General features: G+C 49.3%; 1 protein-coding gene across 1 annotated transcript; it reads left to right on the top strand.

Moving 5' to 3' along the window:
- Positions 1-286: 286 nt before the first annotated feature.
- CRABP1 (cellular retinoic acid binding protein 1) lies at positions 287-7,137 on the top strand. The gene is made up of 4 exons (XM_014856428.3): positions 287-563; positions 1,118-1,296; positions 3,328-3,441; positions 6,850-7,137. The coding sequence occupies exons 1-4, from the start codon at positions 494-496 to the stop codon at positions 6,898-6,900; spliced, it is 414 nt and encodes a 137-aa protein (XP_014711914.1). The 5' UTR covers positions 287-493; the 3' UTR covers positions 6,901-7,137.
- Positions 7,138-14,284: the final 7,147 nt, after the last annotated feature.

A 14,284-nucleotide genomic window follows, 5' to 3' on the forward strand; every position in this document is an offset into this window, starting at 1 on the left:
CTCCCATTCCCTGATGGCCCTACTACTCACTTTATTTTAACTTTATATTATGGATATTCTCAAACATATACAATAGTATAGAGAATGGCATAATGATTCCCCAAGTCGCCACCGCCCAGCTTCAACAATTATCCCCTCTTGGCCAATCTTGTTTCATCTAACCTTCTCCCACTACCCACTGTAAACAAGGATGGGGGCAGCAGAGGCGCCCCCCCCCCCCCACAGCTGTAGGAGAGCGGGCACCAGCCCTGCACCACTGGAGACAGGAACGCCGAGGGGCGGAGTTGGGGCACCGAGGGCTGGGAGCTGGGCTCACGCGGGTAGGGGCCGCAGGGGGCGGAGCCGGGGGGCGGGACTCGGAGCAGGGCGTGGGGGGTGGGGGTGCTCTCCCAGCTAGTCTAGGCGCGTGGAGCTGGGCGCAGAGCGGCAGTCTCCGCCTTGCAGCTTGGAGCGTGCCTGTCGCCGCTTTCCTGCCGCCGCCACCGCTGCCACCATGCCCAACTTCGCCGGCACCTGGAAGATGCGCAGCAGCGAGAATTTTGACGAGCTGCTCAAGGCGCTGGGTAAGCTGGCGAGGACAGCGCGCCCCGACGAGGAGAAGGGGCCCGGAGGTGCCCCGGACCCGCAGGGGGTGGGCTTTGGCCACCAACCCCAAACAGGAGGGAGTCCCCGGGGCGATAGATCAGGACGAATTCCAAGGCTCACCCCATCTAAAAGCCGCGAGTAGAGGCCGGGACCCCTCGCGCGTCCAGCGAACGTTTGCTGGATGCATGGCGCTTTTCCCGACGGTTCGGGCTTTGTCGCGTGCTAGATCATCGCAAGGAGAGATTATTACTGGACTCCAAGGAGGGTAAGGGACTTTAAATTTGGGGACTCAGTTTGAGACCAGGCCTTGCCACGAATTCACTGTGCTCCTCGGGGAAAGCCACTTACTCCCTCTGAGCCTCAGTTTCTCATCTCGAAAATCAGGGCGAAGGCAGGGTAAGGAGTGGATTAATTTTAAGGCCCCTATCTATAGTCAGAGGTTTTGGGAAGTGCCGGGCCAGTCCTGGGACAATGGGCAGGTGGCGAGGCCCTGTGACCTGAGCCCGCGGCTCGCTCATCTTTCCCCGCGCAGGTGTGAACGCCATGCTGAGGAAAGTGGCCGTGGCCGCTGCGTCCAAGCCGCACGTGGAGATCCGCCAGGATGGAGATCAGTTCTACATCAAGACATCCACCACGGTGCGCACCACCGAGATCAACTTCAAGGTCGGAGAAGGCTTTGAGGAGGAGACAGTGGATGGACGCAAGTGCAGGGTGAGGCCCCAGAGCCTAGGCAGCGTTCGCGGATCCCCGCTCCCTACCCGTGGACCGCTGCAGCCAGACGCACCCATTTCTCCCTTTGCAGCCTGCGGCGCGCTTTTCCTTGCGGGGCGGGTGCACTGGCTGTTTGCAGAGAGAGTTTGTGCAACAGGGTTGCCCTGGGCTCAGGAGAAAGTCCTACCCCTGTCCCCTCCCAACCCGATGCCTAAACCGCCTCCCGAGGTGCTAACAGCCGCGATTAAAGCGCGGGCTCTTGGTTGCGCCGCGTGCCCAGCGGCGGCTTCTGCAGCTCTTTGCGGCGACCCTCCGCGCCAGCGCAGGCGGCGCGGGAGGAGGAGGTTGCAGGGGCCGCCGGGTTCCCCGGCCGCGCCGCTGCCACGTTTCCTGCCGCAGGTGGAGCGGCAGCTCTCACGTCCCGCCCCCCCCGGGTCCCTCGGCCCCCTGGGAACGCTCTGGATCCAGTTTCAGCAGTCTCGATGGCTCCAGCACCTCTACTGCCCTCCCTCAGCCTGATTCCTTAAAAGAAAGGCGGAATCTTTCAAAAAGCGAGGCAGATTCTGGCTGGGAAAATGGACTAAGTTGCTCTCTCCTAGTCCTCAAGGGCAAGAGTTTTATATTTCTCTGTGTATGGGCCCCATGGATGAAGGAGTGGACTGAAGCAAGGGGTTGTACACTCCTTTTTTAGATGGGCAAAAACTGCATTTGGTTGATCTCTGGACTAGAATGGAGGGTTGGTTACTCATGTATTTTGAGGAGAGAAGGGAAAATAATTGCTACTGCTACCACTTATTTAAAAAGTGACAAAATGTCTCCCTCCCTTTCCTTAGTGTTTTTTAAAAAAAACTAACAACATTCCGGAGAGTGAGAAATTGTTTCCACCTCTCCTGAGTGGTGCCTGTCTGATCTACAGAGTGGGACTGGACAGTGGCTTTGGGAGAAGGATGCAGAGAGAGACACAGCCCCCCTGGAGCACACTGGCCCATATGGCGGTATTTGGCCCCCAGCATTGGCATAGCCTAAAAATGACGTCCATGCTTGGAGCTGGCATGGTCTTACTGTTTGTGAAAACAAAGGAGCAGGACAGCGTGGCTAGAGTGAAGGTCTGGGAGTCGAAGGGAGAAGGCCTGGCGATAGGCCAGGCTCAATTTGGGGACATCCAGTGGTGGCTACTACCAGAGACAGTAATTCTGATAAAAAATCCAAGGACACACGGCAGCCTGGAGAGTGGGGCTTTATCCCCGCCCTGCCTAATGAACGCATCCCATGTGTTAGTTAAAAATTGAGGATGTGCACATTCAGTACGGGCCCCCCAGTGCAGCTGCACAGCACTTTGCTTTGTGCACACGCTGGAGAAAACTGCAGGGAATCCCTCCTTTTGCCTCCTACCTCCCACAGCATGAAGATCCTTCAGATTGTTGTTGTTTTGTTGTGTTTTTAAAATTCTTCTAAAAGGATGTAACCTGGAAATTGGCAGTGTTTTTATCCTCAGAGCCAGAGATACCCAGATTTATCAGAGCAGGCTGTGTGCTGCATCTGATGAGCGCAAACAGGGAGAAAGGCGTTATCTTAAAATCCATGCAAGGAACAGAGCCCCTGATCTGCTGACTACACTTGTGCTTGCAAATATGCTGTCTTAACTCGTCTAAAATTTTGTAGTTCTGATGTGAAGGTTCTTGCCTTTAACATCCAAATTGCTTGAAGGGGTAATCCCTTTTGACATAAATGAATCATTGCATGCTCTAAATTTTATTCCTGGAGATGTAAAGCATGCCTAAGGCTTTGCTGCTTCCGTGAGTGTGTGTGCATGTGTATGTGTGTAATATGAGGCATATCTATACCTCATAATATCCGTGAGCAGCCCTCTGAATTTGGACTTTTTAAGGTGCAGCAGCAAAGGTTCTGTGTCCACTGACAGGGACCATGTGTTGCTTCTCTGCACAGCAATTATTCTCCGGTGCTCATTGTTGTCTCTGCTCCTGCTGCCAAGACTGTAATTAATGTCACTAATGGTTTTCCTGCCCACAGAGTTTAGCCACTTGGGAGAATGAGAACAAGATCCACTGCACACAAACTCTCCTTGAAGGGGATGGCCCCAAAACCTACTGGACCCGCGAGCTGGCCAACGACGAGCTCATCCTGGTGAGGCCCTTCGACCCTGAAACAAGCCCACAGCTCCCTGGCTAATGCCTGAGGGACTCACAAACGACATCCTCACTCTCCCATTCAGGGAGAGACACTATCTGCCCTGGGTTAAAATTTGAGCACAAAGCCCAAAATGACAGTTTAGGTCAGAGGAAATTATTGTTAAATGGTTGGCAGGAGAGGCGAGTGGCTCAGAGGGCAGAGCAGAGGCTACACAGGCTGCAGCGCTGCCACTATCCAAACCGAGCCATCCGTGACTTGGTGACTTGCTTTAAGCCAACCTCCCCCATCCCCCACAGCTGGGCTCAGAATGCCTGGGCTCTGTGAGGTCCCAGGGTTGTTCACTCTGCAAAAGGAATTATTTTTCCCCTCCTAATTCCTCATTTTGCTGCCTGGCAAAGATCTAAGAAATTTTAATATGTCAGCACTTGGAGCCTTAGAGAACATTTTTACCCCCCTGGAGTTACAAACTCCAGTGGCCTTTGGAGCCAGGCAAGTGATGCTAATTTAGGAAGTGTCTGAGGGTAACCCAGTGTGGAGGGGTGGGGCCCTTAGAACTAGAGAGGGTGGGCTCTACCTTAAAGGTATTCACATTGAAACATTTTAAACAGCCCTGGCCACACAAAATTTACCTGGTGAGGCCAAGTTAGAAACCTCTGTAGTTTAATCACTTCCCCCCTCCCCATTTATTTTAGGTGTGGGGGCAAAGGAAGACTGGGAGGACAGGACAACCCTATGTCACTCTGCCTTTGTGCTTCAGAACAGACCGAGCTTTGCAACTACCTTTTTTCCTGCAGACTAGAAAAGGGAAAAGCTGTTGTGGGTAGCAGGAAATGATATCCTTTGTTCTCCATCAGGCACGTTGTTAACCTCCCCCATCTAAGACTGCCTGCCTGCCCCATCTTAGAGACTGTCACCCTGAGATGTTGGGAAAGGAGATGATGAGGTGTGCTAGGAGAGGACTCGCTGTGTGCCCTGGGCATGGCCTTTCCCTTCCCAAGCTGTAAAATGAGGGGTTGAGCTAAAGTCTGATCCCCAAGGTCCCTCTCAGCCCTGAAATTACATGTTTATTCTGCGAGAAGACCCTAAATTGAGCTATCTCTATTACTCTAACAGAGGCTGCTTGATCCCTCTCTCTCCTCTTGTCCTTCCCAGTAATGATTTCACATGCTTTCTCCTTTCGTAGAGAAAGGACTGGCTTCATTTGCAACTTGGTTAATGTTTCCAGGGAAGGACTACCCAGTGGGGCTGGAGGAGCAATTTGAGGCTGACATGGAAATTTAGGAGAAAAAGGCACATATGGCCCACTGGTGCCAGAGTTAGTAAAGAGAGAGATGATTTTAGAGTTCCTGCGTGTAGCTGAGGGTTAAGTGGGCTTAGTTCGTTCTGTGAGAAAGTGTGATTTTATTAACCTCTGTAGTATCCGAGAGCCGGAGCAAATGATGAGAGTAACGATTTTTTTTCAGGGTAAGTACAATTTGATATTCATGACTAGTTCTGCTAGGAGGACTGTGCTACTTGCAAATCCCCCACTACAATTCCACCCTGCATCACACACCAGCCTCAAAAGGAGCATTAATTCTTGACATCTGAGATCTGAAATGTGGGCTTTTGTTTGAAAGGTTATTATCATTAAGAAATCCAGAATGTAGGGAGATGCTGTCTCCGTATAACAGCAGGCAAATTATTCTAGTTAAGTCAAAATACGCTCTTCCAGCAGCAACAGTAAATTGCCCCTGGGCTGTAAGTTGCCTTCTTTTGAAAACTGAGTATCCTCCCTCAAACCACTCTGGAACATTCTTCAGAGTTTCTTTCAGGAACCTCTCAGCATAGTTGCAGGCTGAGAAGGACATTTCAAATGTGGTTGGAAATGTGGCAATTTCTTCTTATGTCCTGAGGCCATTTGTTGGTCTGGGTGAGGTGTCAGATAGCTAGAGCAGATACAGGACAGGTAAAGAGTCACATGCCCAAAGTGGCATTCCATTCGATGCTCTGTGGCCATAGAGCTTGAAGAGTTCTGGAACACTGACATGGTTCTGAGAGGTCTGGACATCTGAGAGGTGAATTTTCATGGGAACCCCGCCCCCCGCTCCCAGCACGTAGAATCATCTGCATTCCTCACTAATGCAGAGATTATAAAGAGGTATCCGGAGCAGGTACAATTGTGCTGGTGTGATCAGGAGTTCCCTATTTAGAAAAGAAGCTAGTGATGGGCATTCGCTTCCTTAATAGTTCCCTGAAATACTCATGTTAGCATAATGTCCTAGTACATGTTCTCTGAGACCATCTCATGACCGACTGAGGGGCAAGAATCTGAAGATCCAAGTATATCCAAGCTCTTAGTCCAGGACTTTGACCTCTCTGGAGCCTCAAGCCCCTTTGAGAGTCTGAAACATAGTGATCCACCCACAGAAAAATGTACATCTGCCAACAAAGTTACCTACATCAGGTCTACAGACCACGGAATTTTTGTTTTTCATTTTGTTTTTTTAACACACACATTGTTTTCCCAGTTCCAACTGCCTGTGAGAGGCTCAGGAGTGTGGGCCTGTGAGTAATTGCCAGTTGTTGGAAGAGTTGAGACAGCTTACAAACGGGTGATACCATTTCAGAGGCCAGAAGGAAAACATCCTCCTCCATCCGTGGAATGATTCTTGTCCTCCCCACAACAAGCAAACAAACAAATGAAGAGCCATAGAATTTTAGCTGGAAAGAGCCTTTGGGATCATCTTGTTCAGTTCCGTCCCTCCCTTCAACTCCCTCCCTACTCCATCCCCAAACTGGCGGAGAGAGGAAGAGCCGTGCCCAGGCTTACCCAGCTGTGAGTTGCAGAGCGAGGTCTGGATGCCGATGCTATGCTTTTGCAGCTGAGTCCAATTTTCTAGCTTGCAGGTGACTTGAGTATTACATACAACATTTCAGGCTGTCTCCCAGGCTGGGCAGCTGCTTCCTGGAAGGCCCTTCCACACCCTTTCCAAAGCTATCCCATAAGGCCGGTCAGCGCTAGACCCTATGGCTCCAACTGCCCAAGCCCCTTGCTCTCTTAAGTCATTTGAAAAGAGACAGAACCACTTCAGAAATGTCCAATATGACATTCTCCCCCTTTCCAATTTAATTTCAAAACCAAAGCCAGGAAACTTGCATTTCTTATGTCAGCATTTACAGGTTCCAGAAGGAAAGGAAAACTGCATATAACATAATTCTATACCCAAGTTGCCTCTCTGCCAAGATGGAATTTAAGGGGAAAAAAGAAAAAAACCTTAGCACTTAGCATGAGCACTCAGCACAGGAAATTGAATGTCTGTTACAAAGAGCTTCTAACAGGAGAGTAAGTGGCCTTATTAGCAATATGCTTTAAACATTTTTGCACAGGCATCTGCACTGATTGGTTTTCCTTTTCTGCAGACATTCGGCGCGGATGACGTGGTCTGCACGAGGATTTATGTTCGGGAGTGAACACGGCTGGCTTGCTCCTGCTTTGGGGGTGGGATGCATGTTCCCCAAGGAATCTCATAGGTCTGAGCTGCCAGTGGACCTCCCCTTCCCCTGTATCAACATTAGGTGATCCTGTTTGCCCCAAAATGGTGTTGTAGTGTTTCCTCCCAAGGCCTTCATGCCTCTGTGTCCCTGGTGCTCTGTAGTTTAGTATCTGTACGGTTTTCTTGGTCATTAAACTGGTTGGACACATATCAAGGCTTCTCTCTTTGACTGTCTCTGCGGTTTCAGCTCTGGGTCATTGTGTACCTGCTGTCTCTAGCACTACGTAGATCTGTGTAGTGCTTTCAGCTTCAGCCTGCTGCCTAGGTGCAGTGTGGGAGCACATAGCAAGGATTGCAAGCTGGGCTCCTTCTGACTGGATACAGACTGCAGATCCAGGTGTGTTTGGACTTCACAGTTTTGCTTTTTAATTGAATTAGTTGGTATATTGATGGCTCCCAGCAGGAAAGAGAGGGCACATTCAAGAGGGTTAATTGAGGAGAGCTCAGAATGGAGGGACTGTTTACACAGGTATTTGCATGGACAGAATGAGGAGAACCAGCAAAGGATGATGAGTCACTGAGAGACTAGCAACAGGGGCACCCTTACTACCCCTAGGCCTGAAGACAGAAGGGACAGGGGTCACTGGAGCACAAGAGCTATAGCCTGGGAGAGAGACCACCATGCAGGAGCCATGGCAGTACACAGAGGAACATAGTCACTGCCCAAAACATGGCCCCATGTATTGGGGGCAAGGAGGAGGCTTGGCTTGGAACAAGGAGATAAGTATCCTGACCTCCCACCTTTCAATCTCTGATCTACTTGTTCTGCCCATTGGCCAAACCCAGTTGGAATCTAGAAGGTAAGAGAGTGTGGGTGGGTGAGGGTGCTGTACACAAAAGTCATCCTCCCCGGACATAGCCCGGTGGAGAGTAAATCTGAAAGGCAAATGGACAATAATCTATAGTTGCCAACTGTTACATTTGAAAATCAGGAGATTTCACATAAAAAGCTGGATTTCTATTTCCTTAAGAGAAAAATTGGGCAAACCTGGCATCCCTGGACTTACATTCCCACAGGGCAACGACTGGCTTAGCCGCTTCTCCCTTTTTAAAGATTTTATTGTTTTATTTTTCCTTTTTTCTCCCAAAGCCCCCAGTACATAGTTGTGTATTTTTAGTTGTGGGTCCTTCTAGTTGTGGCGTGTGGGATGCTGCCTCAGTGTGGCCTGACAAGCAGTGCCATGTCAGTGCCCAGGATTCGAACCAGCAAAACCCTGGGCCGCTGAAGCGGAGCGCACAAACTTAACCACTCAGCCACGGGGCTGGCCCTGCTTCTCCCTTTTTAAATAGAACTTCCACCCTCTGCCTCCCTGTGAGCCCCACCATTGCCCCTGCCCTCATTTACGTTGCCTGCCTGGCTTCTCGGTCATCTCTACTTGCTGTCCTAAGCACATGGGTTCTTGGCAAAGCTAGGCCAGAGTTGGTTGAGTGACAGTGTTCAGGCATGAGGAGGCCAGAAGAAGGTGACCCTCAAAGAGCTCACATTCTGATAGGGCAGACACCTAAGGCCCAGGTGCCACCACCTGATGGCAGTGACAACTCCTCACACCTCCACACCCAGAGCCCCAGTTTGTTCACGAGGGACCATGGCCCCCTCCCAAAGACTCTGCTGTTTACATCTGAAACATGGGGGGAGGGGTCTCATGCCAAACCTGGAATGCAGCTCATATCCTGCAACCTGCTTGTTGGGGCTCTATGGGCTGCCTCTGCTGTGATGCCCTCCACAAAAGTGCCCATGCTCTGCCAACAGCCCTGCTTCCCATATTCCCAAAGCCACCAGGCCTCAATGCATCAGAGCAGGGCTGGATTCTGGGTTAGAGTCAAGAGAAACCCTGACCCTGGGTTATCCTTTGTCCCTGGAGCCCTCAGACACCTCTGCTTGTGCCCAGAACCTCTCAAAGCCTCTCATGAAAACAGTTCCCTCAACTTCTGGCTCTACCCTAGGGCCAGTGGGTGCCACCACCATGCCATCCCCTCCATTCTGCTTGTTTCTCCTCTCTGGGGCTTGATGACTCACCAGGAACAGCCAAGTCCACACTCAGTACCCTACACAACACAGTTCATGTGGTAGAGATCGAGTGTTGGAGGAGTTGCCGGATGGCTTCTTGGAGGAAGTGGGCTGGTATGGGCCCTCTGCAGTGAGGAGGAAGGCAATGTGGAGGGCCAACCTGAATGCAAATGTACCAGGCTTAAGGGAAGTGAGGGAACTAAACTGGCCATGCAAGAGAAAGTGGGCAAGGTGGGTCATGCCAAAAGGATGAAGGCTGAGATGTCAGGGCTATGCCCCATGTACCCACATGCCATGGTGGTTGGGCTGAGCAAGACCTCAGACATTCTGGCCTACATGCTTCCTGGCTCCTGCTACTGCCCTGTCTTCTCCATATCTAGATTTGATGCCTAAGGGACACTGCCCTCCCGTACAGTGGTGGCCCAGGGTCCAGGCTGAAGGGAGAACGGAGGAAGCCCTTCTCCTTTCCTGACTCTGGGAATTGGGCTATTTCCATCATGTTCTTTATGACATGTTACATGGGACATATGTGTTTCCTTCTGATTAGCCTTCACAGGAGATGAAGAATAAGGCAGGGTGATGGAGGCTACCAGCTATAACCCTCAGCCTGCCTGACAGCCTTCAGGCATGGGTAGCTATGTTTGGATGAGATGTGGTGGCAGCACCAGTGGTTCACTTAGAGCATCAGCTGCAGCCTGTTTCTCTTGAATCTTGTTCCTTCCTCATTTTCCAGGAAAAAAGGCACAGTGTTTCTCATTTCCTCTTGGTGCACCTCTTATGAGACATCAGTGTTCCATGGAACACAGATTTGGAATTGCCACTATATCATCAGCCTTAAAATATTTGCATGTACACACATTACATATGATATATAACACATACATACATGTAGGATAAAAACCTACACAAAATATCACTGTTATCAGGATAATCTCACTAAAACAGTGCTCTAAATGTCACTCCCCTGCTCAGCAATCCGCATAGTCTACGGCAGAGAGGTCAAACTCTTTGGCCTGGCATTCAAGCCCTCCATGATTTAGCCTCACCAGGTAAAACAGAAAAAATAAGGAGAATAAGGGCTTTGGTGTCTGTCCGACCTGGCTTCAACTCCTGGCCACACCTTTAGCCTGCAAGTGCTAGAAACCCAACTACAACCAGTCGCAGAAAAAAGCAATGTACTCAGTTATGACACGGATGAACCTTGAAAACATTGTGCTAAGTGGATGAAACCAGTCACAAAGGGCCACGTACTGTATAATTCTATTTACATGAAATGTCCAGCTGAAGAAATCCAGAGAGACAGAAAGTAGACTGGTAGTTGCCTAAGGCTGGGGGTGTTGGGGGAAAATGGAAGTGACTGGTACACGGTTTCTTTCTGGGATAATGAAAATGTTCTAGAATTGATGTGGTGATGGTTGCACAACTCTCTGATACACTAAAAACCACTGAATTGTATATTTTATTTATTTTTTAAAGATTGGCCCTGAGCTAACATCTGTTGTCAATCATTTTTCTTCTTCTTCTCGCCAAAACCCCCCCAGTACATAGTTGTACATTCTGGTTGTAAGTCCCTCTGGTTGTGCTGTGTGGGACGCCCTGGGCGCGTGGCCTGAGGAACGCCGCCATGTCTGTGCCCAGGATCCAATCGGAGAAACTCTGAGCCTTGGAAGCAGAGTGCGAACTCAACCACGCGGCAGCGGCTGGCCCTGAACTGTAGAGTGAATGGTATGCTATGTGAATTACATCTTAATAAAACTGTTGTTTTTCTTAAAGGAATGTGCTGATCTCCCTGGTTGTGAGGAATACTGGGGAAGCTCTCCGGACTGAAGGGAAAGCTGCAGGAGCTGAGCCTACAACCTGCCTCACAGCTCCTTGAATTCCACTCTCTCTCCATCTCTTACTCCATTTTGATTTCCTCAGGCAACTGGTTACGGTCACATGCCCACCTTGAGCCAATCACAACTCGGTGGAATAGGGTACAATGATTGGCTAGGCCTGAGTCATGTGACCTCTTCTTAGGGGCCGAACCTATTAGAAGAGGAGGAATACGGAAAAGCAAAGTGGGTAGGCAGGACTGTGGTTACCTCTAGCCACCACGCTGGCCAGCAAACTTTGGGTAAATTATTTAACTTCTTTGCCTCCTGGCCTTTTGCTATGTAAAGTGAGGACAATAAAGCCTACTTGGCCTGCTTGGTGTGGAGATTAAAGGAGTTAAGGTCAGTAAATTGCTGAGAGCTTTATTGATCTCTCCATAATCCTTGTCCTCTAGCCACGTGGGACCAAACCCTGATCCCACTCCCCTGGGCCTCTCTCTGATCCTTTACATTTTCAAGGCCAGCACCCACCTCTTTTAAGGCGTCTTCTGTCTCTGTCCCAGCCCCCACACCAGGCTTATGCAATTACAGGCTGCCTTATGCTTCTGTTGTGGTCCTGCGTTGTCGTTCCACATTTCCTAGGTTTCTGTCATACTCCGCCAACCAGCGTGTGTGGTCCCTGAGGCCAGGAATGACTGCTTAAACATCTCTGCACCTCCGCACGGCTTGGCAAATGGGGTTACTTTGTAAACATGTGCTGATTGTCTGACTGATGGCGAGCCAACGTTTTCTAAAGGATCCAAGCCTTCTTGAATGGATGTCCCCAAAGAAAGACAGATGTGGGGGAGCAAAGAACAGCACTCGATTCAAGAACCATCCAATAGCAAGAGTAGCCCCTCACATAGACATAGCATAATGCATATCACACATTATATCTCAGAGGCAGCGGGGCAGAGACTCCAAGCCCCATTTAAAAGAAAGGTGTGAATAGGACAGGAAACCCTGCTAAGGAGCAGCAAGACTTAGAAGCAGCAGACTTACTGACTGCCTGCCCCAACGTCCTTCCCAGCACTCCTATCTCTTGCCCACCTCCAGAAGAGGCCAGGAAAGTCAATGCTTATTTTCCCAGCCTGCATTATAACTGGAGTTGACCTCGTGACCCAGTTCTGGCCAATGAGACATAAGGGGAAGCCTGCTAAGGGGCTTCTGGGAAAGACCTTTTCTTCCTAATTAAACAGGAAAGCCTGAGAAGCTAACTTCTGCTTACTGCCTCTGAATAAGGTGAGAGATTGTAATGCCTGGAGCTGGTGCTGCCAGCTTACAACCATGAGGAGAAGAGATGCAAGCTTAGAGTCATTGAGACGATACAATCCCTACCACTCTTTGGTATGTGATTAAAAAAAAGAAGAAAGCTCCTGTTTGTTTAAGCCAGTTATTCAGTGGCTTCCATGCTTGCAACCAAAAGCATTCCTAACTGATACATCAGGTTAACGGAAAGGAGGACAGAGGCCTGTCTGGCTTGCAGATGTCTAGGAAGCCTTGTTTTCATGACGACTACCAGTGCTGTAGAAACAGACAGTGTGCCATCTGGCACAAAGAAGAAAATGTTAAACTATTTTATGGAAGTAAAGACCCCAAATTGTAACGTCTTTCTCAATCCCCTTTCATGTCAGCCCCTTCTCATCACCATGACAGCCAACATTTCAAAGTGAACAGCGGATGTTATCAGAGAAAATGTAGGGCCATGTGGGGACCTGAAATTGGCCACCCCAAGATATATCTCTTTGGCATCAGGATTATTTGAGGCTGATTGCTTTTGATAAACTGGGACAGGGAAGGAGGCTCTGAGGAATGGAGCTTGCCCTTTGTTGGGACACATTTACATTTGTGAGGTAAATCTCTATCTGTAAAAGGTGCCTCCCTCTCTGTACCAGGAAGAAGAGAGGAGATGACCTTCTCTCTAGAAACTCTTAATCAATGCCAAAGGCAAGGACTTAAATCTGCATTTGTTTATTGTGCTTGTCTGGTAACCTCCTGTAACTGACTTCCCTCCTCCCCCCAACGTTGGCATTTCTTTAAGGATTAAGCATCTTTCCTTAGGCTAGAAACTGATTGCTGCACTCACCTGTGACCACCCAGCTCAAGACAATAGACTTGCCTCCTGCTATACCCTCCAAGATAGCAGACCACTATCTGCTGTGTCCATCAAGCGCTGTGCTGACAGGGCAATTTTGTGACTATTGTGGGAGGGACATTTCAATCATGTGAAATGTCCTGTTTGGGGGTATTTAACCACTCTGTGCACCCCACTTCTTCAGTGCCCTTTCTTCCTTCTGGAAGAAAGGCCCTGGGCCATGGTTCCTCATAAAGCTTTGTTTAATTTTCTCCTGCTCTTCTGTCTCATGTGAATTTAATTTGTTCTCCAGCCAGACGAACCCAGAGAGAGTAGAGGAAATGTCTTCCTCCCTTACAGCCACAAGCCTGTGAATGTAGCCTTCCCACCCCCAAATTAACCCCACCCACTGCTGCTGGAGGGATCTGCCCTCTGGGAGGACACTCCAGGGATCTCCCCTCCTTTACTGTAACTGCTCATACAGGTCAGGAAAGTCCTCAGATCCTGTCAAAATCATCCCTTGCATCCATATCTGCCCTCTCCACTGTCCAGCAAACACTGTGCTCCAAGATAAAAGAATGTCAATATGTCACTGCGTGAAAAGCTAATCTTCACAAAGTCCCTGAAGAGTCAGAGTAGGTTCGAAATCACCTTTGACTGAAAACCCTTAAATTGGATAGATAGCTGTGCTTATCCCAACCTAACAGAGCTCCTTCACGTTTAAGCATTCTCAACCACCCGTGAAGAAATGGAAGTTAGAGAGGGGCGACGACTAGCCCAGGGTCATTGTTTTAGGTGCTTGTCAAGATCATGGAGACTTCCTACTCTGGATTGAGCTGAGATTAGCCCTGAGCTAACATCTGCTGCCAATCCTCCTCTTTTTGCTGAGGAAGACTGGCCCTGAGCTAACATCTGTGTCCATCTTCCTCTACTTTATATGTGGGACGCCTACCACAGCATAGCTTGCCAAGCAGTGCCATGTCTGCACCCGGGATCCGAACCGGCAAACCCTGGGTCGCCAAAGCAGAACATGCGCACTTAACCACTGTGCCACCTGTCTTTTCTTTTTAACGCTTTATTATAGAAAATTTCAAGCATACACAAAAGTAGAATTGTGGAGGATCAGAATTTGTCACCCCAAAATGTGTCTCTTCGGCTTGATTATTTTTAAGAAGAAAAGACTCAGAAAGAAACTTTGACCTCCCCCTAACTGCCTAAAAGAATTTAAGATAGAAGTCCTGTCCCAGGAAGGAGCCATCACTATAGACAACTCTAGGTGTGGTAGATAGGAAGGCCCAGTTTTATGAAAGTTCTAAGTCCCATTGTCTATAGATGGCCCAGCAAACATTTGTTTACCAAACATTTG

The sequence above is a fragment of the Equus asinus genome, chromosome 2 (genome assembly GCF_041296235.1).
Source record: "Equus asinus isolate D_3611 breed Donkey chromosome 2, EquAss-T2T_v2, whole genome shotgun sequence".
Taxonomy (NCBI): Eukaryota; Metazoa; Chordata; class Mammalia; order Perissodactyla; family Equidae; genus Equus; species Equus asinus.